The following is a 27,744-nucleotide window of genomic DNA, read 5'->3' on the forward strand; positions in this document are numbered from 1 at the left end:
GATATAGAGAAAATGTACAAGCAACTATGCATGTGTCCTAGGTTAGGATTCCTAATCATAACCATGTGTCGATCAGTACAGTGCTTCTTTCATTTGTATTAGTTTCCAAGAACAGTCCCTTCATGTGAAACGTGGCAAATAATTTGATTTGAACACATTTACAAATCTGGACCTATTGGACTAGATTGGTGATTTTCATCTTTTCACTGCCTTGTAAACTGTTTGTCTAATGTGTGTACAATAAGGTCAAATGAATAAAGAGGAATGCAGGAATGCAAAACTCAATGAGTCAGTTCTTTGGCTTGCATGCGTTTTCTACATGCAAGCAAAGTTTGATACTTGCATAGGCCTAATTGATGGCTCTATCAACACAACATCACAAATCCAAATTGTGATCATTTAAATGTTTTTCTGTGTTTTATATTTCACGTTGATCACACATCCTACACATGAGAGTTATTGTCAATGCCAGGTGCCAGTTAGAGTTTAATGAAGGTGAATTTGGTATCCTCAGCCAGGCCACGAGCAGCAGCCCTCCCATCTGTCACCTTGATTGCCTGGCATGGCCGAGTCTCTGGGGTGTCCGCTGCCACTCAGACCGACCCCCCTCCCCCCTTCCCCCCAGTCAGACCACATGCGTAGAGCCCAGATGGTGGGCACGCTGGCTTATCATAAGTCTTTATCTCCGAGCAGGAGGAGCACAACCATTAGGAGTACACAACCCATTCCCCTTAGGTGACTTAGCCTATCCACACACACACGCAGCAAGCTGTGCTTCTTCATACACACCAACACCGCCCATGCTCTCTGTCTCACACACACTCACACACGCGCACACATAGCAAGCTGTTGTTCCTTGTTCCCAGATACACAGGACTCGCAAAAGCTGCCCGCCAACTGCTTCTGCAAGGAAGATGATTCACACATGATCAACTATATTTGCATAAAGGCGGCATTAAGATATTCATATAAATATCATACCAGCTGCCCATTGGCCTAATTAAAGGACAGCGCTAAAGCAAAGTATTTGCAATATAAGTCACAGTGGAGACTTAATTATTTGAGGTGACAAGTATTAAACCTAAAAATTAACCTCTATAAATGATAATAAACTGAATTTGGACAAAATGACCTAAAAGAAACAAAAAGCAGCAGAGCATCTTCTTGATGAGTATTTCACCAGTAAAGACTGCACTTTTTATTTCCAGTGACACACTGGAATTGTACTTATAGTAAAATATATAGTAAATGACTCAAGGCCCCAAATGTCATTTGACATTTCTAAGATAATGGGGAATTATTGGTCATGGAGTCATAGTTGTATATGTTGATCTGAACCTAGCTAGTGACAAATACGCTTGTCCGATTTTCCCCAGACAATTGTTTTCATAGTTCTCTAATTATAAAACCCTTGTCAGTGGTCTATAAAAAAAAACTGAGGCAATGACTTGGCTTCAACTGGGCAGGCTTGCACGGTCTTGTGGCTGGGCACACATGCATGATGTAGTTGGGTATGGCCACACATGGAGAGCCCAGCTGGGTATGGGAGGCTGGCCATATGGGCTAGGACTTGTAGTCTTTCTTGTTTCTGACTGTAGGCACCCCGACAGATGAATGCAGGCATGGGTGACTTTCAAGTAGCATTGTCCATCTGTATAACCAATATATATGAACATAGCCCGAAAGGTGACTCTCTAGTTTGACTAGCAGTTATGTTCACAATTTTGAATATTAACTTTACAGGTCATCTTCAACCTCAGATTGTGTCAACTTCCTGCAGTTTACCCACAGCTTCCTGTCACGGCCAATGACAACATTTTTACTGGTTAAAGCCATTTTCCATCTTCTTCCCCTAATTGGGATCAAACACTCAAATGTACTGTCTTAATGTACCTTCTATGATGAATTGAGAAATATGTATAATGAGAGACCCTATATATTACGAAACTAAGGAGCCATTTTGTTAATAGGGATAATTACCTCAGCTAATGACTTAAATTACTGAACATCTGGGTGGATGGAACAGCACAAGATCAGCACATTTTTCCTAGTTATTATGCTGTAGAAAAATACTTTGTGTGCACTCTTCTCCTAAAACTCTTTGCTTTTTGTGGTCCATCCCCTCCGTTCATGGAATAGAACTATAATAACCCCAGTCTTTCATTGTGTGTTACAAGCACTGACGTGTGACTGTTCACTGTATGGTGGGTGCACTTGCCAATGAGGATGCAAGACCAAAACTCATTTAGGTCACTCCCTAGTCCTGCGGCACACTATCAAACGATTGGTGAGGAGGAATTTATAAACATATTGGGTGTCAACATAGTTTTTTTCCACAAAAAGCAAAAAAAAATTGCACAGACAATATCAGAAAAAGATTCTGTAGTTCTAATTTGTAGTATTCAATCTAAGTTAATTGTGTCAATGCCAGCAGTGCTCATGTGGCAAGCACTTGACTGAATTGCATACTATGTAGCGTGGCCGTAGCAACCCCGTGTGGCCTCCCTCACCCCCTTCCTCGCCTGTCCTTAAAAACCCTGAGGTGAATTGTGTGTTGCTAAGATACAGCTTTCATGAGGTGCTGACTGTTGGTGTAATCAAATTGTGTAAATAATGTGTCTAACTGGTTTGTAACAATGCTTTCTGTGAAGTTAATGTTTGGATCAACACTGCCACCTTCTGTCTTTTTTCCATGTACTGCATACAGCACATTCCAATGCATAGGATTTTGTCACATGGATATGTACAAGCTTTGTGCGGTAGTAATTAAAATGAAACCAAATTATGTCAAGATTATGTCACATTATTATTATTTTACTCAAAATGAAATAAATAAATCATCGATTGGATGAATGAGAATTGCCTACATAACAACTGTGCACATTCTGTCAATGTAACACTGCTTCCACATTCTCTGGCTGTATTACCAGAAAGAAATAGCAGTGGTAGCCATTTTTATTGTTTCCACTGGATAGATGGGGTGGGCTGAATGGAGTGTGTCTATTGTTGTAAGATATACAAAAAGCTGGAGCTGTAGGGATGATGACAGTGGATGGATTGCAACGTGAGCCTCCATTGATACTGCAGTAGTTGGTTCCTTGAATTTGCATGAATTATTTTCCAACAACAAACTCAAACCTCAAGTTTCAAACCACAAGTTTCTCTCTATATGGAGTTGCCGTCTCTCTGTTTTACAAAACAGAAATTGAAAACAAATTTCTCAATGCTGTCATAACGGTAACAAAACCTGAGTTTACAGCAATGCAACAGCAGCAGCAGCAAGTTCGTAAAAAAGGCCCCTTGGCCGGGTTTCACAATTGCATAATCCTGATGATCTCCTTTCTAAGGCCCCACTGGTATCATGTGTGGGAGGTCTGGACACATGCCAAGCCTGTAAGAACCAGAGGACTGGAGAGAAGACGCATTCAGGAGGCAAGTTTACCACAAGGCCCTTTTGTAATGTCCAGAAGACCAGACTTTCTGTTACTGTCAACATTTTGGGGGATTTTAAGCAGAGCTGATCATATTGTGGATTCATGAGACGCCAGTGGCTTTGGTAAACTTTTGCAACCGTGTGTTTTAAAACGTAATTTCATGCTTCTGTTGTTACACAGTGGGAACACTCAAAACTCTGAAAACTGGAATGGCAAAGCATTCTCCAAAGCATTTATAAAATCCAGTGTCATAGCTTAAACACATGTTTGTGAAGGTGAATGAACCCCTCTTCCATTTCCCAAATGTAAAAACACTTTAAAAAATGAAATCTCTGATATATTACTTTTAATATTTATTTAATTATTTTATGCAACTCTTGGGAATAGTGATGACAAAAGACAACACAGTATTCATATACACAATGGTCCATTTACATAGACAAGACTTAAGCATTCCTTGAGATGTGCACACTCACATACCTCGTGCTCCCACTGTTTAGAGATCAAGCTCAAAAGATCAATATATAAATAAAAAACGAAATGTGCAATAATAATAATCAGGAAATATATTTCATTAGATGGGGTGGGGTATTACAATACATGGTTTGATTGGGACCCAAGTCAAATAAAATGGACAAAACTCTTGAACTCAAAAGAATGTATGTAGTTCATGAATAAAAAGTACTGTATGACAAGTAAGAAGTACACAAATATGTTTAGTAAATCACAAATTTGAGGAAAGCAGATAGATGCTAGTGCTAAGCTAGCATGATAATCATCTTGTTGCCAGGAATGGTTAGTGTAAGCTAGGACAGTCAATAAGGATAAAGGGCACAGATCTGGAAAAACACATTTTTTTCCCCCTCACTGACAGGCATTAACAACTTAGAAATACTCTTTTGGCAAAAATTTAACTTTCTTTAATGTGGCAGTGCGAGAACTTTTTAAAGGATCAGCTGATCTTGACAGACAACCTGCCATGCAAAGATAGACTATGAGCTCAACAGCAAACACAATGGCAATTCACACGATGTAACATGCATTGATGGCAAAATTGTCTAGGCATGATGTGTATAGTTGATCCCCTGAATTGTTAATCTAATACATTTACCACCCTACATCCTTATCAAAGAACGATAGTATTTAGTTTTGTATATGTGCAAAATACATTTCAATACAGATTTTTTTAGTTATGATCCAATTGAGAATAATTTTTAGTCAAGGTTTTAAGCTTAGTCTGTGTATCTGAAACGACACATAGTGGTCAATAAACAAGATGAAAGAATCATCAAAGAAAACACTTGTACATACAGCTCACCCTCTTTCCTTAGGTTTCAACCTCTTACAGTCGTGTCTTACAATTTGGAACACATATCCACGAGTTCCCCAACTGTGACTGAGTACATTTCCAATCAGCATACATTTCCAACATATAATGTTTAACTAGAAATTGTTCCCCATGTTCTGGGGGAAAAAACAATGTGTGAAAAATACCTATAGTATTATTTCTGCTGATTGATATTGGAATTACACCCTTCAAAGAGTGCATTTGCAACCTAAATGTAGCACTGAATATGACATCCTTATGTTGTTCTTTTCTGTTTAATACTAAACAACCCATCAACCAAGGCAGTGTCAGAAGAACGTATATGTTGCGATGCCACGTTAACTTACTGGGTATCTTTTCATAAACCAATTAAGTGTAAACAATTTTCAATCCCCAGAAATAAGTCAAAGAAATGCATTTGAGCAGTAGTTGATTAGAAATGTAAAGGTTGATCTATTGATGATATTGGTTGACTACAGTACATCAAGCTCACTCCAATATATATATGACACCACAGTTTTTGACCTAAGTCCTTCACCTTGGAACACTCCACACGATGGAGGCTTGTGGGTCAAATGTCAGAACATAAGCAGCAGAAGGAGTCATAGAAGGGTTTTTAGGCCTATGTAAACACACTGAAACTAAAGGCACAGCTAACTGGATACATGATTGACTACTTCATGTTCTAGATAAAGAGTCAAGAGGGGAAAAAATACCCTTGACCCAAACACACTAAAAGATCTTTTAAGAAAAATGGTAAACACTGTTTATAGCAAAATTTGGGCTCCAATAGATCCAGTAACAATATCCCGGTATAAGCTCCTCACAACAAGACATTTTGGTTTAAAGAAAGATAGACCTGTTGACCTGCTTGCATGTGTAGAAAGAAAACTTCTAGTTCACTCTTAGAAAAAACATATGTTTATGAAACGATCCATTTCAGAAGCCAGTCCTTTCCAACCATCTCTCTTCAACGTTGTGGTGCAGAGAGGGAGTGCGTTCTATGAAAGTCTGTGGGGGGGGGGGGGGGGTACATACACGTGTCACCTACACTCTGTCAGATAATTTTTTGTCACACAAAACGCAATTGGCTGTCGAGCTCTGGTTGTGCCAGCTGTAAGACAGATTCTGTTGAAGTGTCTCACAAAGAAATAGGACTTCCTCTGGCCTGGGAGGGTCACCAGTAGAAGGAGCGGGAGAGAAAGTTGGCTGCCGTGCCTAGCCAGCCCACGCCATCTTGCCCAGTACCCACCCGAGTCACTGCCTTGTCTGGGTCCTGGGATGGGCTCTCCTCCTCTGGGAGGTAGTCTGGAAGATCCTCATTATGCTCCACCTCCACAGATCCTTCCTCTGGGAATGAGATCAACACCTGGCAACAGATAACAATCAAATCAGCATTCCAAGAACTATGCACATTTCCAGATCTACTAATATTTGGATGGTGGCACAACCAGTATTCTATGGAAGAGGAGGCAAAGACTAACATTTACTCAGTTAAATAAGGAGGAACATTCAGAAATAAAGCATACCAACCTCATCCCCACTCTCTCCTTTAACAACTCGTTGAGCCTTCATCACATTGGTCAAAGCAATGGCTGATGCTAGAGCCTATAAAAGTTAATCACAGTTTAGTTTAAAATCACAAATGTTCACCATTTTCCGGGCATTCAGAAAATATGTTATACTGTGTAGCTCAACAGCCATGTACTGTAGATTTTATTACATTGAATTCGGACTTTCCTACACAGTGACATTAAATGATATTCCATCATGCAACGCAAACATATTTGAAGCATGCCAAGTGACTCACCTCTGCCTTGAGGTCGGAGCGGATTCGGACAATGCACCTCTTCACAGCCATTTGAAAGGTGAAGCTGATGACCCCACGAATCTTCAGCAAGGCTTCCTCACACAGATTCCTCCGGCTCTGAGGGAATAATAATAGGTAGTTCTTGAATGGTAGAGAGCAATCAGTGTGGATACTGTTCAACCACACTTGTAAGACAACTATTTAACATTTTGAACACTCTTAGCCGGTTTCTACGTATTTTATGGAAAACAAAGACGATTACCCTCTAAGCTTTCATCGGCGTCAGGTAACTTCAGATATTGAGACTTCCAAAATCTGTCTTTGACCTAATTATACATGCTTGCATTCTAAAATCGAGGGAGTCAGATGGCTGAGCATTGAGGGAGTCGGGCTAGTAATCAGAAGGTTGCCGGATTGATTCCTCGCCATGCCACATGACGTTGTGTCCTTGGGCAAGGCACTTCACCCTACTTGCCTTGGGAGAATTTCCCTGTACTTACTGTAAGTCGCTCTGGATAAGAGCGTCTGCTAAATGACTAAATGTAAATGTAAAATGCACTTTTTTAGAAAAAACATTTGAAACACATTTCTCAAACAAACTCACAGAGTCATCCAGACCATCTATGTGCAGGACCACAGTTTTGGCCCGCTTGTTAGTGGAGCCTAGGAAAAACTGGGCTTTGCGTCTGCAGGTGGCAGCCTCCTCTGCCTGCTCGGAATCTGAACAGCTGGAGGCCTGCAAGAGCTCGTAGATCTCAGAGGCCAGCAGTTTGGTTTCTCCTGGGGTGGTTGTTCTGAAAGAGACAGAAGAAAATGGGGGATTTGGTTATCAAAAATAGGTCACACATGTAAAAGATTTTCATTACAGCATACTTCTGTGTATAACTAGTGATATTTGGAAGGGAGACCACAATACAAAAATTGTTGTAGGGAGTACATGGAGTAAGCCACTGACTTCTGCATGACGTTCTGTAGACTTAACATCATCCCCAGCTCGTCCTTCATTTTTTCCCTGTTGGCAGGGCATTCGGCCAGGTAGCGCACAGCCTGACAACAGGACAAGTTCATGTAATAGATCATGTTTATGTGCTCAGAAAACACAAAACAAAGCAGAAGATAATCAGTGCATCTTAAGTAATATATTCTCTCATCTGTTCTGATCTAAAATAAAATCCAGCTGCAGAATACAACAAACCTCAACCTCAAAAGTTCGACATTAGTTCAAATGAGCATTTTCAGTCCAACAGCTAGTGTAGGCACTGAAATCAAGGTTTTGAACAGATGGAGTTAGATACCTGAGCGGTTAGGGAATCGGGCTATTAATCAGAAGGTTCGATTCCAGGCCGTCATATTACGTTGTGTCCTTAGGTAAGGCACTTCACTCTACTTGCCTCGGGGGAGCTGATATTACTCTGGATAAGAGCGTCTACTAAATTAATAAATGTATCAGATATTGAATGAATGCCTTACCAAAAGGGCAGAGTACACAACTTGGGGGTTGGGGTGATCCAGAAAAAGTATAAGTCCTGGTAAGCAACCTTGGTCCTGAACGATGGCCCTTCTGTTCAGGGGATCCGCAGCGAGATCCCTAAGCTGGTTCACCACAGCCAAGGCATCTGGCTCCCCGCTCATGGTGCTTCTTCTTATTGGACACCCATGCACGCCTGAGATGACTGGACGAGACACACTGTTAGATGGGAGATCCGCCATACGATGATAGAATGTTGTTGTCTGCTTTGAACTACCTAGCTAGGTTAATGGAGCATTGCGTGTTGTAAGTCACGGTTTTGCTTGCCAGCTGGTGTCACTGTCAGCAAAAGCCTCGGCAGGGTATCCCTGATTGGATAGTTGAGATTTATAAAGATTGTTAGCAAGCAAGCCAATTATTTGAAAGGTGAAGTGCTAGTCAAGTGCATCTGTGTGACTTCTTAAGAAAGTGTTGATATCGTATTTGCAAGTATTTACTGTGCTGTGAGCTGGTGTTAAAGCTAGTGCCATGGCTAGTGCTAGCTCTAGCTAAAAAGCCTACCTACCGTTAGCAAGCTAGGCTACCTGTCGTGCAGAAAGAAGCACTCCCGTGTTGTTACAACCTCCAGAATATGAAGAAAATCCTAGCCACGTAACAACATGTATGGAGGCATAAGCCTTTATTTTTCCTAATAAAATCAAAGTGACGATGCTTCACAGGCTAGCAAGCTAGCCTGACAGCTCTGGTTTGTCTCTGTTCTTCCTGGTCCACGAGAATGTAGCAACCCAGTAGTATGCATGTCTCTCATTGGATACTGAAGTACAGCCTCACGTCACTAACCATTCAGTGTGCGTTTTGCTTGAGTTAAAGGCCGACGCAAGTTAAAGGCCGACGCCCTTCACATTACAAGGCACTTTGCACAGACATCGTCAACATACCATTTCTCCAAGATTCGTCCCAATAGGTTGGCTGGTACGGTATCCGGATTATGTTCAGACCAAGCACATTCATAGATAACCATATTTTGGAAACTAACTGGACTACACAATCAAAGGAATTTATCTTAAGCAGGTATAGATTATGAACTATACCTCTGGTATTCAAACAGACAATACTAAAGCAACTCATGTGACAACGTTTTATTAATGAAAATGTAACTGCAACTGGCATGTATCAAAATATCAATTTAGCAAATCTTCCCCCTAAAAAAAACAATAGCTTGCCACGCAAGATCCTAACCCCCAAAATGAGTTACATCAAATTGGTAAACAGTAATATTAAAGAAATTTCCAGAAAATACACATTTGCCATTATATGAAAAGCACCAGGGTTCGTTTTATATTATAAAAAGTCCAAATAGACACAATAGTGTCTAGAATACAGGAACAAAACCACAAATCAAATATGGAATGTTTGAGTTACTGTCTATTAATGAAAAAAAAAGAAACGTTTTTTAAACTGAGGGCAAACAGTTGAACAATGCATTGGGAGACAACAGTCCTTTCATCAAATAGAAAAAAAGGGTTTGGTCACTGAGTTTCGTGCATAGCTTAAAGGCATTTGTTGCAGTCATTATGTGTCTTTTATTTTGTGTCATTCTGAAACGGGCTGAATTCTCTCATATTACAACATTGTGGTATGTCATGTCCCACTACATCTCCTCATAGCAAATAAATTGTTGTATTTTTGGGACTTAAGTTTTTCCACCAAAGCACCCAAACCCCCCTAAAGAAAAAGAAAATTGTGGGCCCCATTCATACTGCTAAACTGAAAAACATTTTGGCCATGTGCTACTAATATGAAAAAGTGGTTTTTCAAGTGTTGAACGGCTGGTAAGGCCACATATGCCACCTTATCCCTCTTACGAAACAATATAATTTGTAGGCTTGGTTTAAATCACCAACTTCATACAACCTATCATTATAAAACAAATTTCATACCATATTCAATATAAACTTTGCTGTCACATTTCACAGTGCAAGGAGCATGGACTAAGGGCAGTCCTTCAATGGTATTTGGTGTGTTGATCTGTGATCCAGATGTTTGTTCAGTAAGTAAGAATATTTCAAGTGGTTATTACACTTACAGTATGTGCTTCTTTCTTTCGTTATTATTATTCTTTTTTTAAACAGAACCAATGTTTCATTTGTAAAATACAACACAAAATCTGTGCTTGTAAACAGTTCAGAGGCAGCAGTTGATGTGGGCTTTTCACTCAATTAGTCATATGATGAGGAAGATGGACACACTTACATTAAGCTGCTCATATGCCTGTGTCACTAAGCTGTTATGACTTTAGCAATGACAATGTATTAACATTGTTATAAACAGTCAAATGTTTCAAGGTAATCAGTAACAGTTTTATAATTTACATAACTTGTACACTTGAATTTGTTCAAGTGGAATCACTTGTCTTAAAATGATTGTTGACTGTTGACCTTTCTAATACTGTGTAATAATTAAATGCTAAAACAGTGTTGCTATTAAGGTCATAACAGCACTACCACAGATACAGAGCACCCGTTATGTGTTATCAGGAAGATTAAGTCTCGAATGCAGCACCTCACATAGGCTTGTCTGAAAAAATGAACCTCTCTAAGCACAAGGCTTCTCTTACCATACTCTTCTAACACAAAGCACTAAAATATTTATTTAGCAAATGGCACTTTAATCAGAAGATCTTTTTTTATTGTTTTGTATGAAAATATTCCCTTCCATTTATAAAAAGTGTGGCGTGTTAAATTAGTAATGCCAATACGGAGCTACAGAAAAAATAAATACATTATAAACTTAAAACAAAAATACAGCAGAAGCAACATGAGGTATCTACGTATTACTCCACGTTAAAGAAAAAATAAATTAAGTTAAATTAGGTGAAAAAATAAAGAATCAGTGGTATACCTAGAGGAGAGGGAGCGTGTTGGCTGAGGTGGACATGGTGGGTTGAGTAATGTTACAGTCTGAAATCGATTCCCCTGTGCCCTTGTGCCTTCACACCTCCTTTGGCACTGCCGGGCACTTTTGGTGTGTCACAAGTCTTTGCTTCCCTGAGGTAATACTTTGGAGTGACTGTCCTTAGGGGCAGGAGTGGGGCCAGGGGCTAGTTTATCAGATGAGTCCTCTGGCGGAGACCCTTTCCAGCCTGCCTTGTTCAAGCTCAGGTGGTCCAACATGGTCTGGGAGAGGCGAGTGTCAGAGAAACGAGCCCACTCCCTGAACAGAGGCTCTACTACGTACGTGATGAAACCTGCATGAGAGGAAATGATCAGTTATTCTCCGGAACCTTCATTCCAGCTAAGTTTGTTTTAGCCATGTTTCATCTAGACTTTATTATACCCCTAAGGTTAGTCTTACCAATTTGTATGTTGGCCACTGAGTTGGATTGTCGATCACAGAGTGGGGTTACTTCAAGATTATGTTTCCTTTCGATATCTCCTGATGACAAGATAAATCAGGTAGGTGCTTCTCAGTTAAACAAATACACATATACACTGATACCTAGACAATTTCAACATACAATGAAGAACACGTAGGTAAAGTGTGTTACCTTGGTGGAAGAACTCTTCTGTAACCTTTTCGCTCCACAGTTTACAGAGTTTCCATGGTCGGCAGGGGTTACAGATATCTGCACACTTCATGGCCATCTTTAGATTACATGGGTACACAAAATAAACTAAGGAAGGGGAAACAAATCTCTCTCCTCATATATTATGCATAATATACATATACTGTATTTTGCCAAAGTCCTGTACACTATTACGTCCACACTTTTTCACACTGTAAGATTACAGTTAAGGTAGGATTTCTCTTTCTTTATCCTCTCAAAAATGTTATTCATCTGTTCTGTACATAGGCTAGCTCACCTGGAGAATAAAGTGCCGGTACCATGGGTCTCCAAGACAGAGTTCTCCCTTGTCCAAATGTGTCCGGAACTCAGACAAATACTTATTCTGGCGGCTGATGTCTGTGGCCAGGATTATAGATCCAAGTCGCTGCTCCATGTTCATTCTACAAGACACCAGGGAAAAAAACACATTAAATAGTTACTCAAGAAATCATACTGACAGTCGTAGATTGCTGCATGAAACATCACTTAGGTAATACGACGATGTAAACAATCCTTTAAGATAGAAAACAGATCAAAGAGTGTCAGGGATGTGTTAGGATGTGGTGGATGTGAATTGGCTTACCTGTCTTCTGCAGGGAGGTGGGAGAGCAGGGCCGACTCTCTGAGCAGTGCCACTGCAGACTTCCAGTGGTGGTTCTCCAGAACAGATGTGTTCTGTAATACCATAGAAAGAACCTCAAAAACAGTTTGACAAATAATGTGCTTTTGAATAGCTCACAATTCTACATCCTTACCTGAATTGTTAAATACGTTAACATGTTCACATTGATTTGACTGACGTTCACCAAAGGAAGTTTATGGGGCCCTTACCTTGTACAGTGCAGCGAGGTAATGGTCTGTTTTAATAAGAAAAGGTTGGTTGACACCTGGATGGTCCAGATCATGGGTGGCAGCAGCCACTAAGCCCAACAGTATGTCACAGGAAGTGAGTGTCTTGGCAAGCTGTGCACACACCCACAGACAAGACATTGAAGAAGACATGCAATACATAGAAAGAGTTGTCACAAAAGCATCCCTTAAGAACGGTATCATCCTTTGTAATATTATTTCTCATCTATAAGCCTAATAATTGTACTAATCAGATGAACTCTTAAATAAAAAAGAATCTCTCACCTTGGGTTCTTGTAGGTAACAGTACATTGCCTGAGTCACATCAGCAGCATGGACTGCATTATGGTAGGGATTCTGGCTACGGTAATCCTCTTGGATCATGACTATGGACACAGTTACAACACAACAATGTTGAAATATGTATATTTCATTTTCAAAGTGATATACACTGTGATAAGATATATATTTGGGTGAGAAACTTAGAAGGCTGTGCTTTAAGGTAACCAGTATTTAAGACTTTTTTACAGGATTTGTGTGAATCCACTACTTCAAAGTGACTTCATACCTAAAAATCGTCTCAGCTTAACCATGTCCAACTGGAAGAGCTCAATCAAGCCATACTGGTTAAATAAGTGAAATGTTAGGTTGACGAGGCTGTTCCCTGTAAGAAAAGAAACCACAAGATAAGCTTATATGTCTAACAGTAATACCAGAGTTTGCAAGCATAAGAGACCAGGAATACATTATTTAACCATTGTAGAAGCTGACTCAAAGTTACATTTATAATCACATGGCCACCTCACATCACCCCAAATTCCTTCTGCTGTACAATTCTAATTCAATTATTCCGTTAGTTTGCCTGATGTGTTGATTGCTTTACTGCAGCTGAGCATATACTACACTAGCATCAAGCTGGGATCACATTCTTGGTGAACGAGGTGCGCTAGCCCACCTCTCTGTCATTTCACTGGTGCAGACCCTCGTAGATCACCCACGTAAATGGTGCATCAGTATAATACTATCAATGTATTAGGTGTGACTACTTTATTTCCATTAGTAAAATCATTTTTTTCATTTTCCAAACTAGAAAACAATGATACTGTAGGTTGTTGCTAATTAACAGACATGCATCTACAATTTTCTAACAGCAGAGGGCAATAAAACATGCTTCATAAACTCCTTACCATTTGTCAGTCTGTCAAACAAAAAAATATCAAAGTTCCAGGTCCCAACCTTCTTTAGCATACACTGAAAAACAAGAATTGACATCACTTTACAAAACAACAATGCAAGCCCATATACACAAACACAAAAGTAAGTGTAATTGTTAATTGAATGTTTTGCATACATAGCAGTGGATGTCAATGTATAGCCCCACCACACACAAACCTTGGCTTGACCTAAGTAGTCATCATCAAGGATGGAAAGAGGGTTGAGAGCTGGGAGGCCCCGGAAGAACCGTGAAGAGTGGAGGTACCTCTGGAAGCTCTGTAACCTGCGGACTTTCCTGGCAGACACAGGCTCCGCAGAATCAGGTGGAGCTGTAGCAGATAGATACAAAGTTCTATTACAGAAACATTCAAATCAAATCAGTGGCAGTTAACAAGCTGGTTAACTTAGCTAGCTAGTTCCTGCAGCTATCCCCACCACATATACCATTATTAATCTATCTTATTTAGTACATACTCATTGCCATTAAATGTATGGCTCATAACCAACCTTTGATATTATGTTCCATTAGGCATTATGTATTTCAAGTATATTATGCAACATTGCATGTAGCAACTGTTAGACTAGGACTTGTAAACCGGAAGAAAAAAACAAAGCAAGTATTTTTACTGTTGGGCTTGCAGAGTTCTAGAATGCTAAGATATTCAAATACTGTTCTATAGAAACAGAATTGTTATCAGTTCTACAGAATGTGTCTGAATTTACCTAGTGTACAAGATCTAGGCTACACTACAAGCCTTCTTTCATTCAGGGCCCAAGCCAATTATAATGCGATCATTATAATGTGATCATCTTTTTTCAGCAAAGTACTGAAGCTCTGCAAAAGCCCCACAGTTTGAAAACCACTGAGCTATCTAACACGGAATAAATACATAATTATAATTAAATTACAACTCAGACCAACAAGAATACTGGTAGGATTGTTGGATGATTAACAGTACCTGGAAAACATACAACAGAAACATTTGTCATTACTGTGACTTTTGTTTGCGAAGTGTGAGAACCACGGTGATTCGAACAGCAGCTTCAATAACATCTGTACCATTAGAGGACCAACATTGAGGGTGAGCCTGCCATGGCCACCAAGCCAATCACTTCTGTGAGTGTTTGTAAGGTACGTATGGTACACATGTGTGTGTGTGTATATGTATAAGCAAAGAAGGGAGTGTCTTTGTTAGTGTGTGTGTCTGTCGTGCTGCTGACACAGCACCCTGTACCCTGCCAGCTGGCAAACCACCAATATGAGACCTGTATTGTCAATGGCAGAATATAAAGCTTAAAATAGCCTCTTGCAGCAAAGCAACATTCTGGAAAACTCCAAAATTACAGTCAGACAAGGACACACCAACACTGAGCTGCTGTAGTTTTTGTTCACAGTCCATATATTACCTTGAAATGTCCCCTTTAATTCTTTAAGAATTTAAATACATTTGACAAATGTCTTATTTTAATCCTACATCTGAATTTAGATTATTACATACAGTAAATGGGGCAACAACTGCTGACCCTGTTTGTTGCCATTGGGGCATCTGTCCAAACCAATTACAAACAGAATATTGATTTGTGGAAAAGTCAGCACAGATATATCACTAGGACAACCAGCTGGACAGCTTCCTACCTAACAATTTGTTTAATTGATAGAGGGGCACAACAATCTTTACTCATAGGCAAACATGTTGCTGGGAAATTAGACTTGATGCCATCCTGACAATTCTCATTTCACTTAAATTGAACAGAAACGTGTTTAATAGTGGCTAATCTAGTTCCCAATATAACGAAAGCTATATTATTCCTAAAACAGACATTAGCATCACAGCTATTTGCTTACCATCTGAGTGTAAGGGTTAACCTATCTTTAGAATTGGTTTCCATATTTAGTTGGGGGATGTTAACAGCACATTTTAATTTAAAGTTCAAGTTTTAAAAGGGGGGGTGGGAATAAAACTGTTGTATCTGCATGGTTATCACATTAAACAAGTGTTAACCTTCATACTTACAGTGCAAAGTTCGGAAGTCGACATATGTGTTAGGATTAGAACCTCGTCTCTCTAGTTCGACAAACCCGGCCTGGCGACTGACTCTCACATCTCCTAGCGGCAATTGGGAAGAAGGGAAGAACAGAACAAGAAAAAAATATCCTCAAGGTACTGGCAATAATAAGGGGTTTTATCCAGTGAGGCATTTGCATAGAGAAGAGGGACACAGCTGGACAGGAAGAAGTTTGTATAGCAGTGCCAAGTGTCCATTAGTATTCACACACTGCTAGCTCTGATGACTAATGATAAAGAACCCTGGGCATTTCTGTTCAGACAAGATTAAATCACATTCATTGGTTACACTAGACAAGAAATTATAGGCAGGATTGGGTTCAAGTATGTTTCAATGTAATAAAATTAAGAATGTAAATAATTGAAGAAGTTCTTAAAATGTAGATTTACATTACATGTGTCTATTTGGAAAATAATTTATCTAAATAATGTACAAGAATATGCTTGCATTTTAATTTAAATTAACTTATGCTAAGAAAGAATGCTCCCCAACCCTGATTGTATCATGTAAACATCACAAGGCTGATGGACTTAACAGAGGTACATGAAATGCACACTAAGGCATTGGTTGTCTAACGCATGGAGCCCAGCCCTGAAATGATGATTGACCACAGTCCTGCCCATTAATAAATAATAGCATTAACAGGTGAAACAAGTACGGAAAGAAAACACATTTTTGACTATATTATTCATTATACTTCTTATAATTATAATAATTATTATTATTATAGTAGATCTAGAGATTTTTACTCGTCAACAATCAAGTTACTCAACAGTCACCTGCTATCTTGAAAAGACACAACAATCGATTAGTGTTAGGGTTATATTGGCCAATTAGGCTACTTTAGACCACACAGGAAGATAGTCAAAAACCGAATGTTACCCAGGTGAATGTCCCACGCACCTAGCATGCGGATGTAGAGAGCCGTCTGATCTTCACTGTCGTAGGAGATTGCCCCGCGTCTCTGAAAAGACATGACAACAGACATTGTCACAACAAAATTGATTCTTAAACTTTCAGCACATTTTCTGCAATTAAACATGTCCAGATATACTTTGGATAGGGAGGATAACCAGACCCTGACGGCATTTGAAAGTATATGAGTAAAAAGGTCAAAATAAGGTTGCCATGAGTGGGGACCATAAAAACAGTTTACTATTTATAAAGTTCTTAATGAATTGTGCTGTGATCCTGAGTTAACAAAAAGCTTGCTGCACACAAAAGAATATGCAGCAATAATTTGGACCATTCAGATACAAGAAAAGAATATCCTGTCCCGCCCAAGTCTCAGTGCGTTCAGTGTGCCACTATGAACATGCACCCATGGTGCTTCATTGTAGTGCTTCATGCCCTACTTTAACCAGACAGTATCTTCTGTGTGTGTTTGCGTGTGTGAACCACACAGGACAGAGGAGTTAGAGAGAGCCCAGTCAGCGAACCTCATCTCTACTGCAGTGCTCACTCTCGGATATTAGTGGCTCTGCTCCAGAGATGCATTCAGATGGCTCGCTGGGGTGTCCCCAGATGGCATTACATTGAAACGGGTGACGTCAATACCCCTAACTAATTTGCATAATTGATATTCCCTCTTCCAGCCAAACCCTATCCACAAAGGTCACACAACTGAATACAAAGGTCATTAAACATTTATGGTCTTTGGTTTCATACCATCTTTTAGTGAAAGATATTGTCAACTTAAAACAGGCTCTCTTAGTAGTTATTTTTGCAATATGTGGTCAGATTTCCAAACAGGATATTAGTCATCACCATCTGTAAGCATTACAAAAGGAAAGAACATGCTAAACATAATGGAAATCACACATTACAAAACATACTGGTGTAGACTACGCAGGATATTTGGATGGGACAATCCTGGTCTATCTATAAAATATTGTTATTCTTGTGATATTCAAACTGAGAGTAGAATATTGTTGAGTGGATCACTAAAGTTGAATTTGGAATGAGAGGTTCAACAAGCAGTTGTCTGTATTCTGAGTAGTGTCAACATAGTATTGGCTATATTGTGTACAATGTTTTTATATAATGCAAACTTTTGATCTAATTGATAATTAATTCTTTAATTCTCTTAATTCTTTTTTTTCATTTGGGTATAGAATGGAATAATAAACAAGATAGTCTATGGAAATATTTAGAACAGGTATCATTGATAAAACCCTTAAAGCCCTGATGAGACTCAAAGATTTGAGAACATCTCTGCTATTTACAGGATTGCACATACACAAGGCTTATGTGTCCTTACACATCCTTAATGCTTTGGACAGGATGACTTTCAACACATATTGGACAGTTGGAGGAGTAGCAAACGTGAATTTGTGTGATTTTGCTGGTCTTGCAACTGTTTTTGTTACCCTTTCAAGTTCATGTTTTGAGATTAAATGAAAAAGAAAATGAAGAGCAGCTAGTAGCTCTTGAAAGGGTGTTTGTAAAACATCTGGTTTATAAGTTGATTATCCAATTTAAATAACAGCAAAATGTCAAAATCACTTTCCCTTTATCTGAGAGTGCCCTTGGAAATAGTTCACAGATTTACTAGACTCACAATACACAGGTTGCACACTGACACAACTTAAACCCACTGAACATGAGCTTGAAGACAGTGTTTTAAGAACCAACAAGGATTGTGTTTACACCAATCCATTTGTGTTTATAGCTATGGAGATAAATCAGGTTCTTTGAGAGACAAGAACCGTTAGACAGCCAACCTTGCTGTGCCCATATGTGCTTCACACCAGTAACTGGCATCTCCCTCACATGGTGCCAACTATGCGGGCCACGACAGGCCCAGCGTGTGCGTCACTACCGGATTGCCTTGCTGCACTCGTGAAAACACTGTGGCGTCTGCCAGGCTGGGGAGAACATATGCCACCATCTTTCATGCCATGTGCTCATGCTCAGATGCTTGACATTACATTCTACATACAGAAGTCGACATGTGCAACTGCTCCTTGCTTTCCTCGTTAAAAGAAAATCACTGCATTTCACAAAGCCTCAGTTTACGTCATGTGCCCACGTCATTGACATACACGTAGTCAGACTTTTTCTAAGGATTTCAAAATGTCAAACAACATATCTCGGTGTCTTTGTAACTTTGTAGTACTAGCAGGCAATATAGTAATAGTACAAAGTGATTTGTGCAAACTTTACAACTCAATTTCTTTCACATTTACCAATAGTAGTTAAACATGTTAGCTCTCTTGTAGAGTCCCAGGACTGTTCTTCCTACTCTTCCCACAGTTCAGTTTGAGCTAATGAAGAGAGGCTGGGCTTGTTGGAAAACGTTGGCCCAGAGAGAGAGAGACGGTGAGATATCTAATTAACAGCAACAGGATTGGGTTTCGGCTAAACTGACCAGAGGGAAATCACTAAAAACACATGGAGTATTGAGGACCAGTCAAATGTCACCCCTCACTTCATTTTCCACTACAATGTACTGTAGACAATGGCTGGTCAATCATTTTAGACAAAGGGCTTGTGGGGTATTATTGAAACCAAAATGCATTCCCAAGACACTGAAATAGCAGAAGGCACTGTAACATTTTGGTCTAATTGTCAGTGAAATTCTCTTGTCCGAGGCTGTTCCGTTTTAAATACAATACCAATGTTCCGCAAATGTATTTATCAACTTGTGAATATGCTAGTCACTAACTAATTGAGAAGCTATGACATGTTAAACTAAACACGCACACACCTCTTTGTTCTTACTGCTTTCAACAGATAGGCCCAGAAAATAAATCTTGACTTAAGACATTTTTCTCAAAGTCTAACCAATTTAAAGCAGACCTTTTCCAAATTTACAAATTATGTGAAAATAACCTACCTTTTGGAAAATCCACCGGGTCAGAATCATAATCAAGGACCAGATTAGTACAATTCCCATTGGGCCGTCTGGCCAAGGATTTTGAGTCCCTTTCCCCGCTTGTACATGCGTGTGAGTGTGTGTGTGCAAATTTGTGTGTGTTGAGCTTGAACGTAGGGGTGCAGACCCTTGTGAATATCCGGAGACCGACAAAGGACAGCTCAAGGCCCGGGCAGGGGCAGAAAGCAGAGCCTTGGGCAGCAGCTGTCTTTGCTCTCGGCACTATCACCTGACCAGCTACTACGGGGACTAGGCTAACTACCAAACGGACTGACAGACTGACACACTGACTGACTGTATAAGGGGACAGGCGCCAGGCCACCCCCCCAGCTGCCTGCAGCAGCAAGCACTGGTGGTGCAAGCGGCGTCGCAATCTTGCACTAGCTCCGTCCCCTCTCTCTCGCCTGAGCCACCAGTATCTGTGTAGCAACGGCCAAACACACCTCATAAACACTCGGACACAGACACTCGGGGGGAGGTTGGTGGTGGGGAGTGGAGGGGCACACATTACTGCACTTCAATGTCACGTTACTCATGTTGTAGCAGGTTTTTACACGTCAGAAAGGTCAGCTGTAGAAGTCTTGCCTCTTAAGCATGTCCTGTTATTCAGACTGGGCCATACCTGTAAAGTCACCCACAGCCTTGTATTACTTTGTCGACATCAGCCCTACAATTAAAAAGGCTGAATAGTACTGCCATTATTTTGCTCTACATATTATTTAAAGGTGCTTAAAGACTCATCTATGATAATGTCTCTCTTCAGAATAATTGCACAATAAGGATAGCACTCTCATTGTAGTTTCTGAGTCGCTGTTGTTCTACCATACAATTAATATCATTAGAAAAAAACGAATCTGTTAGCTATTTTTTTAAACCATTTAAAGTACCATATAATAGAACTTAGTAAAAGCTGAACTAGAAGAGGGATCAGCGTGCATGGAGATGAAAGGGAAGGCTTCTCAAGAGAGATACTGTTGAAGAAGCAGCCCTGTCTGAGAAGTAGCCTTGAACAAACCCTCCACAGAAAAGTGAGGGGTTAGATATGCCCTTGCCTTGCAAAAGGCCCACTGACTAAATTAGACCCCTCCACCCCCCTCCACCATCCCCACGCTACGTCAACATCCCAGCTGATAAGTGTGGTAAAACGGATGCCAGAAATAGAGCCATCACAAGGCCAGTTATATGACTGCACAAAAGAGCATCAAGGCTGTGAAGACACACTCTTACACAGATTCAAAAAATAAATTCATTATTTGTGTAACTTAATATTCCAGGGCCATGGTTTTAATTGTAACTTAGATTATTGTGCTGACCTCAATAGGCCTTTGTATGTTACCATCTTCGGAAATTTGTGGCATTGTTGGTAGTCTGGCTGTGGCCTTGTTAGACCCGTACCTGAATCTGTAGTATAGGTTCAAATCTGATTTATGCTCAGGCTCAAAAACAGCCTGTTCAAGAAATCTTGTCCAATGTAAACATAACAAAACACTGACAATTTCCAATCTTTAAATCAGTAGTTAGTATCTTTCATTTAAACTAGTGCAGTGCCCGTTGGCAATGAATGCTAGTTAACTTATTTCTCATGAGATCCATGGCTCCATCACTTAGTGCAGAGCAACATGGCAGCTAAATAATTTATTTTGTCACAAACTGCTCATCCAAACAGCTTCACACTCGAACCTGCATGACATTGGGCCCTCAGCAATACACCTGCCATATTTCAACTTCATACAGTGCCCGGTTCTCAAGATAATCAAGCCACAGATAGACACACACAGATTCCTGCCTTTATGATGTCCATTCAAGAAGAAAATAGTCAGGACTGTGCCTTTAAACACAAAGCTTGGGAAACTGTTGTGGTCCATCCAGCCAAGTTCCTGCAAAGACAGCTATGCAAACATTCCTTTCCAAATCTAACAGGACACTTGGGATGTTTTTCTTGGTCAGTCCCTTCACTTGGCTATCATGGACAAATGCACCATAGGGCAGGGATTTGACCCAATTTCCCTGTGCAATAAATCACTGATTAGCTGACTAATAATGATTAATACACAGTCACAATAACCAATGACCTCATCAAATGTTAAGTATGATAAAACAAGTCAACACCTCAATGATGATGGTGTTATGTCTCAAAGGTTAGCTGTGAGTCTTGCGCTAACAATTTACTTTGCAGCACATAGTATGAATGGGGGGGTAAACAACAGCTTGGCATGTGAAATCTGTGCATGTTGACTTCTTCAAAGAAAGAGACTGAGTCAACTCTTACTGATGCTGGGGTGGGGTGTAACTCAAAATGTCACGTTTCTGAGAACACAAAAGTTTAAACCCTAAATAATAAAATAAAAGGACACTCAAGGAACATTTAAACACACATGACAGTTGTATTTGTTTTTCCAGCTCAGTGTGATTGTAATGGTTGTGTAACATTGAACGACCGTCACATGTTCATTTGTTTATCGGTGCATCTTCTGTTATGGCAGCACTGTAAACACTGCGAGGGAAGCTATTGGCTCCTTCAAAGTATATTTTTCCAAACTTGACATACAGATAGAAAGTTAATGAAAAACTGGTTCCTCGCACTAGAGTAGCCTGTACATACAGTATGTGTTTATACTCAAGATAAACTGAAGTGATGGCATTTTTTCACCTCAGAGCTTTGAGAAAAGCTTTCAAAAGTAGGATATGAAATAAGTAAATAAGATTAGAATACTGTAACATAACTCAGTCAAACTGTAATTTGGCACAAAAGTCAAATGTAGTACTTTGTCCTTCATTATGAGTCCTTTTTTGATACACAAAACTAAATGAAAATATTAAACCTGATTACAGTAAATCTATGGATAAACTGCCTAGTCTTGTGCCAGTCTAAGTTGCAGCCAGGTCTAAATGGCCCGGGACCTTGAAACGCAGACCGGCCCACGACCGTATTTTGTTATTTTATATAATATATATATATATGTTGTTATTGTTATTGTTGTTATTTTATATATATATATATATGTATATATATATATATATATATATATATACATTTAAAACAACATCAATATATATATATATATGTATAAATAAATATATAAAATAAAATGCATTATGCTGCGGTCATTTGACCGGCCATTTGGGAAATCTCCCGACTCTCCCGATGGCCAGTCCGACCCTGGATGCAGCCTAAGGTTTTTATTTTGACGCCTGTAAAATGTATCTTTCCATGTAAAATATCATGCAAATCCCAACAGTGTGCAAACAAAGGTGGCTCATATTCTGTATACAAATTCTGCAGCAATATCAGCTACATTTAACCAGATATCTAATCTAGCTATGCTGCCTATATTGTATACATATGTAGGCCTACTTTGCAGCATTCCCTGAATTTGTGGCAAATCAGTGGATCCTGAAAACATTTTTTGTTTGTATGTAAACCAAAATCCACGTTTACTATGTTTAATCACATTTAAGATCCCCAAACCTGAATTTAATGTGTCAAGTAAACATAGTAGCTGTTGTAGAAGATGAAACATGAACAATAAATAAACCGTAAAATTAGTTTTGTTTTAGACTTTTAGGCTAATTCCAACATTCTGAATGTAATTTGCCAGTTGGAAATTGGATAACCTTTACATCTGTTCTTAGAGCTAGACAAAAGATGTGTATGAACATATAGTCTGTAGACTTGTGCACATATGTAGATTATGTAGAATGACTTGTCTACACAGTATTAACAACCACATTCTACCCACATTGTCAGGGATCTCCACCTTCATTTAATATGAGTAAATAACTTATTGTTGGACACAAGGCTGCACCCACAATGCATTGACTGTGAACAAATCAAACAATGTTGTGGTTTCATTGTAACCGACCAGGGGCATTGGCTTACCAGTCTCAACAGCTCCCTACATGCGTCACATTGCCAGGCTGAGTGGCCCCTACGTCATTTGGCAATCCCATTTCATAAACTGACAGCATTCATTATTTTCCCACCATCACCATCCTTTACAATTTTATGATTATGGTATGCTATGTCATCTTCATTTTCTAATAACACTGTAGAAGGGTGAGAGGGTCTATCAAATATTACATATTAATTAATATATTTTCTCCAACACCTAGCAATAATGTTTTAAAGAAACAGTGCCTTCCTCAGCAAGAATTTTAGGATTAAAGTGATCTGAACAACTAACCATTGCCATTAAATGTTCAAATGGAAGATTCACTGGATATGTTTTATATTTTGATACCCCAAAAAATATTTTGTGACCTTCTAATAGAACTCCTAAGTTTACATAAGGTCAACTTAAGGATATTTCCCTTCAAAAGATTGACACAAACCATCCTGTAGGCTGACATCACTTAGCAAATCACAGACCGGATCTACAGCAGGTCGTAACAGGCTGCTTCACTTGTGTAGTTAACCCTCTCGGGTTCTTCTGCAGACAGCAGAAGCCTAGCCAAGCTGAATAAGGACAACGCAGTACAGCCTGTGTCCACATAACGCATGCTGTCTCTAAATGCAGGTGGGACAAGGGCTAAAACTGTTTCAATGTTCTTCAGAAATTCAAAGCTCCCCCGTGAATTGTAGCATTGCACAGAGAAAAGCAGCAGGAGTATCTGCACATTCCTAAGGGTGGGCTTTGTAGTAAATCCCACTTCAGCTTGTGGACTGAATGCTATGACCCTCGAATGGACCTATAGGCACTGCTCATAAAAACAATTAACGATGCAGAAGAAATGTAAACAGAATAACAAGGTTTTATGAAGTCAGCCCTGTTAGCATTATCACATTGGACAAGTCAGCAGTGGGGGTTACGCATGAGGTGAGGCATCAAAATGATATCAGCTTCATAAAAATGGCAATAGCTCTCATTGGCACGTGGCTCCAGGTAAACATAGGTCTACAATAACTGACATTGTCTGAAACATAATTGTAATAAATCATAAATGCTATATTTTCTGGAACATATGTAAATAAAAGACTAAAGGCACCTTATGCTTTGTTTGGACAGTCAAAAGGAAACAAACCACATACTGTACAACCCATGGGGCTTGGTTGGCCCTTGAGGCTGTCGAACCTCCTGCCCAGCAACAAGGCAGGTTTTCACAACCCTGGACATCAAAATCAAGCCACAAAACATTGGCATTCTTACCAAATAGTGCATGTGTGTGACACACACTGCAGCAACCTAATTTCAATAACAAGAACATGCTAAGAAATAATTATATTGTTTTGATGCTGACTGATACAAGCAACTATGCTAGTTTACAAAGCCATCCAAAGGCTTTCACAATGTTTAACCATAAGTTAGACATACGGTACATCCCCAAACACCTCCAAATGACATGGAGTGATAACAAAGGGGTCAAACACAGTCGCATAACTCTGTAGCCTGCATCAGGTCAATGGCTTAGGTATCTGCATGCGCTGTAACTCATATCCTGATTATAATCATACAGCTGATGACAGGCCTGGGCTCAGGCTACAGCAAATGACACAGACCACCAAGATGTAGGCCACCACTTCTACATGGATGAGCCAGGACCTAGGACTGGTATATCAATGAATGATTGATGACATCATACCACAGAATCCTGGCTAAACTCAAGAGCATGTCATTTGCAAAGATTTATTGTGAACAATGATTATGCAATTTCAAACTATGTTGATAAAGTAAATCTCTCTCTAGAATACTTTATAACACACACAGTACATAGTAGCCTACAGCACATAACATGACCTATATGTTTTCATTTCACATCACATTAGGCTATGACCAATGGGACAGTCAAGAGCACTTTGTGAGAAGCTGTTTATGCATAGTCCAATAAGCTTTGTGGGACTCTATCACAGATAAGGATTTAAAATATCCTTACAATTAATGAAGTGTTAAATTCAAGGTTAAATGGAAAGTAGATTTAAATACAATTAGTAGTACTGTGTAACTCCTAAGTTGTCATGATTGTGAGCATTTGCTACGCACACCATGTTCATTATGGGATATACAAGTACTATAAAAGCATGAGAGTTCAGCTATAGTTTCTGAACACCCAAAACTGCTCAGAATGCCCCATTGTATGAATCTGTTTGGGTTTTCCAGACGGCTCTCTTACCTTTGACAGCGGTCTTGGAGAAGGTCCCCCAAAAAGAGATGAGCTGGAGCTGAAGCTGATGGCTCCCCTTCGACTGAGAACATGTTTAGGAACCGGCCTGTCTAGAGGCAAAACCGGTAACTGATAACATACTGCCATTGAACAACGTTCAACGCTGAGTCCAGCTGTAATGCTAAAGTAACATAAAATCAAACTGAAACGATGGAATGTGACACAACTACAAATGTGTCAATTCCACCCACGTCAGACTCCCGATTGACTGATGCGTCAAATATTATAACAGTAGTAATCTTCATATAGAAAGAGGTTGGTATCTTTTCTGCTGCATCAAACTTGCACGAAACGAAGCAGCTTCTCCAATCTTTTGTTCCGTGAAGTCAGTATTTCATCCATCTGGGGTTTTCACCATTTGCCCCCTTTTGAACTCAAATCCGGGCTTGAAAGCGGAAAGGCCTCTCTCTGCTTGGTATCTCAGTAATAAATAGCTTCCTCATATTAAAAATCCTTGCTTTATGGAGACAGTAGCCGACCTCCGACAAAAGCAAACACAATCAAATGAAAAGAATTCGGAGACACAAACAGGCTATCTAAGTAAAAATACGTACATCAAAACAAAAGTATTGTTAAACTAAAAGTTAATTTGAAACCATTTTTGCTTGTAGCAATTACAAGCCTTCTTGAAGCGTTAGAGACAACAATATCAAAATGCATTCAGTCCGTCTGCCGACCCCTCATTGCTTGCATAAATTACCGTGGCGCTCACCCTCAGAGAAACAGAGCGGGTATTGTGACGATTTTACATGACCATTAACCTGGAGACAACTATGCAAATATTTACTAAATAAACGAAAGTACAACCCAAACGATCAAAAAGGCTACAACGGTCACTGGAGTTCATGCATTTCCTTTCACTGCTCACCCCTGCCTCTTCCCCAAACCGCCTACCACCAGAGATGGAGCTGTTTACAATCTGATGCGTACTATCTGTAGCGTCCAATAGACTCGGATATGTGATGAGACAACGTGTATGATTGGTTAAAAACAAAGGGTATGTAAAATACATAGATGTCTATTGGCTACATTGCAAAAAAAGTAATCGGGGCAGTTTTTTAATGAACATCTGCATTGGAAAACCAATGATTGTTGTTTTATTCAGTTTGAACTGAATGTGAATGAGTAAATAAAATAATTTAAACTTGTATAAGCAGTCAAAATATTTACTTGAAACATAGAAGGTATGAACAAAAGAAAGATTACGATAATGTAGTTTATTGGCTTGGTATACCTTGTCCATTCAATACTATGAGTACTTTCATTAAAGCCTTACATACAGCATTTTGACTGAAGCACGTTTGGTCTTCAAGCCTAGTGTTCTAACTATCTATTAGTTGTTGGAAGTTGTTACTAGGGGTCTAGTAAGGATTCTTAGAGAGATTTTCTCTAGCTTAATGCTAGATGAAAATCAAGCAGCAGGATGGTAATGAACAGTAGGCTTTCTGAATCAACAGCAGAAGGGGATGTGGATGCTTCTCTTTTTGAGTATTTCTCACATCACGCAATCATTGTGTGGATGAGGACATACATGCTGTCCGATAAAATATACTCATATCACAATTTATTTGCTCAGTGCTGTTGCTTTACCATGGAAGATCAAACCCATGAGAAGGAAACCAATTCAATTAAAGATTTCCACCAAACTCCCCAATGATTTCACTATACTTACTTTACCAAGGAGCAGTCCCACGGCAGACTTGTTTATTACTGGAACGACCCAAAGGGAAATGAATTCAAAGTAGCACAGTTTGGTTTGCACAAACGTGTTTCTCAGGAGATCATAATCCTTTGAACATCCCCAACTGGTGTCTCATCTCAGGGGAGTCTGAATAATAACTGTGTCATTGAAGTTAGCAGATGGACACACTGTAACCAGAATTAGCTTTTGTCCCCTTGAAAGATAATCATGTTTATGTTGGTTGTAACAA

The 27,744-nt window shown here is 39.5% G+C and overlaps 2 protein-coding genes across 8 annotated transcripts; both read right to left on the reverse strand.

Moving 5' to 3' along the window:
* Positions 1-3,770: 3,770 nt before the first annotated feature.
* Positions 3,771-8,815, reverse strand: LOC124472415 (armadillo repeat-containing protein 1-like). Of its 4 annotated transcripts, none has more exons than XM_047027225.1 (8): positions 8,624-8,815; positions 8,317-8,407; positions 8,042-8,244; positions 7,527-7,618; positions 7,176-7,365; positions 6,572-6,688; positions 6,295-6,369; positions 3,771-6,130 (listed from the first exon to the last, which is right to left on the reverse strand). In XM_047027225.1, the coding sequence occupies exons 3-8, from the start codon at positions 8,201-8,203 to the stop codon at positions 5,939-5,941; spliced, it is 828 nt and encodes a 275-aa protein (XP_046883181.1). In that variant the 5' UTR covers positions 8,204-8,244; positions 8,317-8,407; positions 8,624-8,815; the 3' UTR covers positions 3,771-5,938. The 4 variants fall into 4 exon arrangements, with proteins under 4 accessions (XP_046883181.1, XP_046883180.1, XP_046883179.1 ...); XM_047027224.1 differs by having other exon boundaries at positions 8,605-8,815; XM_047027223.1 differs by lacking the exon at positions 8,317-8,407.
* A 348-nt stretch (positions 8,816-9,163) lies between these two features.
* LOC124472414 (high affinity cAMP-specific 3',5'-cyclic phosphodiesterase 7A-like) lies at positions 9,164-26,715 on the reverse strand. Of its 4 annotated transcripts, none has more exons than XM_047027218.1 (13): positions 25,763-26,715; positions 16,681-16,741; positions 15,726-15,815; positions 13,888-14,039; positions 13,683-13,746; positions 13,064-13,159; positions 12,781-12,881; positions 12,478-12,609; positions 12,230-12,321; positions 11,903-12,047; positions 11,587-11,683; positions 11,394-11,474; positions 9,164-11,286 (listed from the first exon to the last, which is right to left on the reverse strand). In XM_047027218.1, exons 1-13 carry the CDS (start codon positions 25,898-25,900, stop codon positions 11,069-11,071), a joined length of 1,467 nt encoding a protein of 488 aa, XP_046883174.1. In that variant the 5' UTR covers positions 25,901-26,715; the 3' UTR covers positions 9,164-11,068. The 4 variants fall into 4 exon arrangements, with proteins under 4 accessions (XP_046883174.1, XP_046883173.1, XP_046883176.1 ...); XM_047027217.1 differs by having other exon boundaries at positions 16,660-16,741; XM_047027220.1 differs by lacking the exon at positions 25,763-26,715 and adding an exon at positions 19,616-19,979.
* Between the last annotated feature and the right edge of the window lie 1,029 nt (positions 26,716-27,744).

The sequence above is a fragment of the Hypomesus transpacificus genome, chromosome 10, assembly GCF_021917145.1.
Source record: "Hypomesus transpacificus isolate Combined female chromosome 10, fHypTra1, whole genome shotgun sequence".
Lineage (NCBI taxonomy): Eukaryota > Metazoa > Chordata > Actinopteri > Osmeriformes > Osmeridae > Hypomesus > Hypomesus transpacificus.

Excerpts from the sequence above, each read along its gene's own strand:
- LOC124472415 (XM_047027223.1), bottom strand. The coding sequence starts at position 8,203 with ATGAGCGGGGAGCCAGATGCCTTGGCTGTGGTGAACCAGCTTAGGGAT. Across the intron at positions 6,370-6,571 it reads GCTCCGACCTCAAGGCAGAG|GCTCTAGCATCAGCCATTGC; the intron begins GTGAGTCACTTG and ends TAACTTTTATAG. Across the intron at positions 6,131-6,294 it reads AAGGAGAGAGTGGGGATGAG|GTGTTGATCTCATTCCCAGA; the intron begins GTTGGTATGCTT and ends ATCTGTTGCCAG.
- LOC124472414 (XM_047027217.1), bottom strand. The coding sequence starts at position 25,900 with ATGGCAGTATGTTATCAGTTACCGGTTTTGCCTCTAGACAGGCCGGTT. Across the intron at positions 16,742-25,762 it reads CTCCAAGACCGCTGTCAAAG|AGACGCGGGGCAATCTCCTA; the intron begins GTAAGAGAGCCG and ends ATGTCTTTTCAG. Across the intron at positions 11,475-11,586 it reads AGAAGAGTTCTTCCACCAAG|GAGATATCGAAAGGAAACAT; the intron begins GTAACACACTTT and ends TCTTGTCATCAG.